A 6,000-nucleotide genomic window follows, 5' to 3' on the forward strand; every position below is an offset into this window, starting at 1 on the left:
CCGCTCGTTGAACACCTGAAAAATGTTAAATAATTCATATACATCGCTTCATTTAATCTTCACAACCACTCCACAGGACAAGGGTTCTTGATCTTTTGCTTGCATCAGAATCTCTCCAGAAATCTGTTAAAGCCTCACACTCTTGGTTTATGGGGTGAGGCCTAATTCGCATTTCTAATAAGCTTCCAGATGATGCTGATGCTCCTGATCCAGGCTCTACACTTCGAGAACCACTGTCATAGGGAAACAGATTTGAGAGAGGCTTGAAAAGTCTTATCCAAGGTTTCACAGCTAGTAAAGAACAGATGCAGAATTCGAACCTAGATCTGCCTGACTACACAGACACTGCTGGTAACCGTGCTGTACTGTATGTGTGAGTATCTGCCTTGTCTTCCCAAATTGTGACAGCTCCTTAAAAGCAGACATCACCCTTTAGAACTCCCCATATCCCTCTCAGAACCTAGCAGTGCCTTTTTACTTAGTGGACGCTACGTAAATACTTTGTATACTGACTGCTACATAGCTATATACTTCTAAGAACCACAAATGCAAAGTCTCAGTTAAAGAACATAAAAAGAACAATATCACCAGACCCAGTTTTACGTGAGACTCTCTCCTGCTGCTCTGAGTCTTTGTCCATGCTGTCTCCACACTTGGATAACTCCTACTCATTTGGTCAGTCACTTCCTGCAGAAAGCAATCCTTGGCTCTCTAAAACTGAGGGCCGCTGCACCCTAAGCTCATCTCCATAGCACATATCACTCTATTCTAACTGGCTGTTTTCCATCTCTCAAAGTAGTTTGTAAACTCTAGCATCTAGTTTTATGTCATACCTCCAGGGTCTAGCACAGTGCCTGGTACATTATAGACACTCCATAACTGCTTGTTGAATGAACAAATAAATGAATGCAGAGCTGCAAGCCCCAAGTTCCACTTAAAAATACCATAATGCGTGATGTGCAATTCTCAGGGATGAATTCCAGGGAAGAGGAGGACAGCCTAGATGACAAAGACCAATTTTCCTTTTATCTTCCCCATCATTCAGATTCTGAGAACAGGTACTGCTTAGGGTAGCCCCACGTACAAGGAGACAATATCCTAGCTGAACCAGATGCTCCCGGGCTATAAAGTCAGCAGAGGCCATTCAAAGAGAAGAAAAGAACTCTGTGCCCCTCATTCCTCCTGATTTCTCTCTCACACACTCCTTCTCCATTTCTCCATCCCACTGCAGTCAAGGGCTTTGGCACAGGAATGAAAGAGACAGATCAGACTCAAGGGTGCGGATCTGGCAGCGGGCACAGAAGCATCTCCCATCCTGCACCAAAGCCCACAAGGAAAGATCCAGAGGGACAGTGACTCAGGCCCCGGATTAAGTCCAGCTAGAGCAGTGCTGAGAATGGAAAAGAGCAACAATTTCACAAGGACATTAATTGTCAGATCTTTTTTTTTTCTAAAGTGCTTTTAAAGTAAAGGCTTCCACCCTAACCCCAGAAAACTGGGCCCGGTTGAACCCAGTACTTGCACAAGCTGAGAGTCAAACACAGCTTTTTCCTCCTCCTAACCCACCCGCCCACAACACTCACCATGACAGGGATCTCCCAGGCCCAGGTTAGGACCCTTGCTTCAACCTTAGCTTGCAAAAAAGGCTCCACTCCAGCTAGTAAACTGTCCCCCCACAACCACCATGTTGCAGTAACAGTGGCATCCCCCTTCCCCAATCCCCTCTCAACCGATAACACAACCTACAGCAGGTTGGCCCCATTCAATTAGCTTGAATAGCTTCATGCCAAGGAAATCGCTGCTTTTATTAAAAATAAAAGCACACAAGGCAGGCAATGGGCTGTGAAAAGTATGAGTCTGGTGTAATTATGAAGGTCGAGGTTAAGGTTACCAAAAGAGACATGCAAAGATTTCCAGAAAGCCTGGAGGATAAAAAGCGTATATTTACATATCTATAGATACACAGATGAACACACATGTAGGGAATTTACACAGCAGATCTAAATAACATCTTCTCCAACAGAAGAAAAATAAAAATCAGATGTCACTCTCAAGTAATTCTTTTGGCTAAAAAATAAAAACTAAAACAGGAGGAAGAGGGGCCTCGTGGACTGGTTTCAAAATAACCGCATTCATCTCGTGTAATTTCTGTTATCTTAGCTACATCCTGGGGACCTGATTACAGTTGGGTCAGGAAACAAAACTAGTCAAATTCACCAAGAGCCTTGGCTATTAGAAAAACATATTCCCATTCTTTGAAAATCCTCTCTTCCTCCAGAGCGTGCTCATGGGAGTGGGAAAGTTGGGTAGAAGGAGAAACCCCTCTCCCTTCTTAAAGGTACTCATCTCCACCCTTCAGCCCTCACATCAATATTTCAAGTTTAAGGAGGATGACAAGCCCAGCACCCTACATTTGATGTGAAGCTTTACACTTTCACACATACGTTTTCCCTCTGATCCTTGTAATTCAGTGAGGCAGACAAGAATTGGCTTGTCAATTTTTAAAAAATAATAAAAGGTCACTGAGGTAAACAATTTCCAGCAACGTCCTTCCACCCCATAAGCCCTGTCACTTCCAAACCTCAGTTTTAAATTTTTCAAGGACAATGATTCACTGAGCAAGGGAAGGGGGAAGGGGGAAGGGAGGGTCAACTGGTCAAAACCCATTCATACACTGAACAACTAGAAACCAGTCTTGCTGCATCAGCACAAGATTTTAATTCACGGCGCACTGAAAGAGTCCCACCATACCTTCCGCCAACACCTCGTCCACAGTGACCTGCTGTCGCCCAATGCCAAAGACCCTTCCGATGTAGCCACTGCCCAGGCCCGAGGTGCTGCCCCCACCTCCGCTGGAGCCAGAGCCCAGGCCAGAGCCGCCCTGCTCTCGCCGGGAGTCGAAAAACTTCTTCATCTTGAGAATAGGAAGCAGTAAAGCAAAATACCGAAGGTTTCTGGATTTTTTTTTTTTTCTAAGAAAACAAGAGATCCAAGGATTTCTTCTCGGATTTCAGCTCGGAGAGGAGCCACCCGAATCCGGCCGTGGGGGTGGGGGCTGAGGGAGGATGCCAATAGGAATATGCGTGTCAATCGCGCCGCGGTCCCCTCCTCCTCAAGAGAGCGATTCGCGTAAGTTTAAACCTGTGATGACAGAAGAAGAGAGGATGAATCAGTAACACACTTACGAATTCAACCGCTGAGTCCTAGAGGGAGCAAAAGCCATCATCCCGGGGAAACGCTTCATGCATTTTCCTAGCGAGAAAAATTCTGGTGCTGAAATCCCGGCAGAGCGCCGGACCCCGTCCCCGCGGCTCGGAAAAAGGAAGGATCTGGCCGCCTCGGGCAGCGCCGACCCAGCCGATCACTGCCTTCCCCTCCTCCTCGGTCTCCCCGCCGCCCCGCGAGGCAGCATCCCGGCGGCACCCACTTGAGAAGGCTCGGCGGCTGGCGCCCAGCTACTAGTCCTGCAACATTGTCACGGCCGCGGGGCCGGCCTGCGACGCGGAGAGGAGGCGGCGCTGCAGCGAGAGCCGGGGCCGCGTTAGGCGCCCGCCCGCCCGCCAGCTGATCCCCGGAGCGCCCAGCGGAGACTGACCCGCCGCCCCTCCCCCGCGCGCGCTCCCGCCCGGCTCCATCCACCCAACCAGGAAGTGAACCGCCGCCGGAAGTGCCTCTCGGGACGGCGCGGCGAGGAGCCGAGGCCCTCCTATTGCTGCCGCCCGGTCGCGACAGACGAGAAGGAGTCGTGGGAGAGAAGGGGACCCAGGAGGGGGGTGTCTCAGTGTGTACAGAGTTTTGTAAAAGAACTTTTATCACCCGATCCGCAGTGCACCATGGGAAAGGTAGTTCGGCGCAAGCCACCGGCTGGACTACAACTCCCAGGATGCCCCTGACGGAGCGAGCAAAGCGGCTGCGGTGGCCTCCTTGGCCTCGAAGGTGGTTAGTGGGGTGGTGCATTTGTGGGGATTCGGTTATTTAAACATATCCGGTAGAGAAACCGCCAAGGACTAGGAAACTGCTGTATGTTCCACCCTTTTGAAGCCATCTTATTTGCGGTTTGACCTCCCTGCACAAGGGATTCTGGGGGTTGTTGTTTCCAAACGGATCGAGAGGCTGACACCTGAAGGACGCGGCTTAACCGCTTAGCCTCTGGCCGGTCCTGCGGGGCTTACCGACGTCACCTGGGCAGAAGGTGGAAGACGAGGGGTAATCGGGAGAATTTTGCTGGCAATTGGTCCGAGGCCACAGTCGAACGCCAACTCTGAGTAGAACCTGTGCCCTTCCGCCGCCAACCTCAAAAAGCCGTTTTTGCTCCCAGATGTTGTTGAGAACCGCTCGGCGGTCAGCTCTGAGCTAGGCGCAGTGAGAGCGCTTAATAAGACGGTGTCTCGGCTGGGAATCTACAGGCAGGACTCAAACCGAGAAACTTAAACGTTGTGTTCAGGGCAGAGTCTAGGGTACCAGCAGATCCAAGCCGTTGGCTGTGACCCCAAACTGGGGCTGGCTCGTCTGCCGACAGTGACCCTCAGTTCTTCCACGTTTGCTGATACTGTGGGTGGGCCTTACCTTCACATATCCCCTCACACAAGAACCCAAGACTGATCTGTTGTTATTTCTTTTTCACTCAAGATTCCCTCCTTCCTTGATGCTGATTTTTACCCTGATACCGCCTGAGTGCCAAAGTCCACTTGGCGGACAATGTGATTTTCATCTGCCAAATGCAGAAGACTTGGAAGGCCAGTTACTACCCTTCTACATCCCTAGATTTCCTGATGGACGGTGCTTAAGGTAGTTCCAAATCCTTGCTCCCTCCCCATCCATGATTTTTCTAACTACCCGAATATAGGTTCTTTCTCACCTCCACTTGCTCTCCCTAATTCTCCGACCGCGTTCTTGACTTGTACTTCGTCCCAGAATTTTTCAACAAGCATTTAAGGAGAGGAGAAAAGGGTACTCTGGGGGGGAGTGGAGGCCGGGGGCGGGGATGGTTCTTGTTTTCTCTAACCTGAATATTGAACTGTGCTGTGACTGGGTTGGCAGCAGCATTGCTGTGCTTTCTCTTTTCCTTCTTCCTCTCCTCCTCCTCCTCCCCCCCCTCCTCCTCTTCCTCCTCCTCTTCCTCCCCTTTTCAAGTAGTGCCTTTGCAGTTAAGCTTCCTGTGTAGAGACAGCATTTCTTCTTCCAGAGGGAGTCAATGTTGTCACCTCAGTTCACAAATTCATGCAGCCACCTCCAGGGTGGAATGCAGCACCTGCTAAAACATTCCCTGAAAGGAAGCCCAGGGAGCATTTCTCTGCACTTGCCTTAAAAGGCTAGATTTTGTCTTAAGGAAGTTTGGAATAGACCTTAAAATAGATGGGAAATCTCATTTGGAATTAGATTCATTGACCTCCATCTTTCTCTACATCTATTGATCTTGACTGACTTTTTAAGTTTATTTATTTATTTTGAGAGAATGAGTGAGTGTGAGGGCTCTGGAGCAGGGGAGGGGCAGAGAGATGAGAGAGAGAGATAATATTCCAAGCAGGCTCCAAGCCCAGTGTGGAGACCAACGTGGGGCTTTATCTCACTACCGTGAGATCATGACCTGAGCCAAAATCAAGAGTCAGTTGCCCAACTGACTGAGCCACCCAGGTGCCCCTTGACTGACTTTTTTGAAGAAATTCTGTTGGTCCTAGAATCTGTTTCTATCTCACTTTTTACCTTCCTAGACATTCCTGTTACCAGACTAGGCCAGACTTAGGCAAATTCCAACTCTCACTTCTGAGATACAAAAACTTGTTTTTATCTGATAGGATTAAGGTAGCTAACAAGCAGCCATCTGGACGATTTAAGGACGTTTTTAAAGAAGCAAAAGAGGGGCGCCTGGGTGGCGCAGTCGGTTGAGCGTCCGACTTCGGCCAGGTCACGATCTCGCCAGGTCACGATCTCGCGGTCCGTGAGTTCGAGCCCCGCGTCAGGCTCTGGGCTGATGGCTCAGAGCCTGGAGCCTGCTTCCGA

General features: G+C 49.6%; 1 protein-coding gene across 11 annotated transcripts in view; it reads right to left on the reverse strand.

Moving 5' to 3' along the window:
• The window catches only part of AAK1 (AP2 associated kinase 1), a 173,353-nt gene extending 169,774 nt beyond the window's left edge, over nucleotides 1-3,579 (reverse strand). For 5 of the 11 annotated variants that reach the window (XM_030310755.1, XM_032592657.1, XM_032592658.1 and 2 more), the window contains exons 1-2: nucleotides 3,428-3,577; nucleotides 2,752-3,141 (exon numbers count right to left, since the gene is read on the reverse strand). In XM_030310755.1, coding sequence (XP_030166615.1) covers nucleotides 2,752-2,914 — 163 coding nt within the window. In that variant the 5' untranslated portion in view covers nucleotides 2,915-3,141; nucleotides 3,428-3,577. Of the gene's footprint in view, nucleotides 1-2,751; nucleotides 3,142-3,427 lie in introns of all 11 variants that reach the window. The other 6 variants (XM_032592660.1, XM_032592661.1, XM_030310765.1 and 3 more) reach the window with 4 other exon arrangements.
• Nucleotides 3,580-6,000: the final 2,421 nt, after the last annotated feature.

Source organism: Lynx canadensis, chromosome A3 (assembly GCF_007474595.2).
Source record: "Lynx canadensis isolate LIC74 chromosome A3, mLynCan4.pri.v2, whole genome shotgun sequence".
Lineage (NCBI taxonomy): Eukaryota > Metazoa > Chordata > Mammalia > Carnivora > Felidae > Lynx > Lynx canadensis.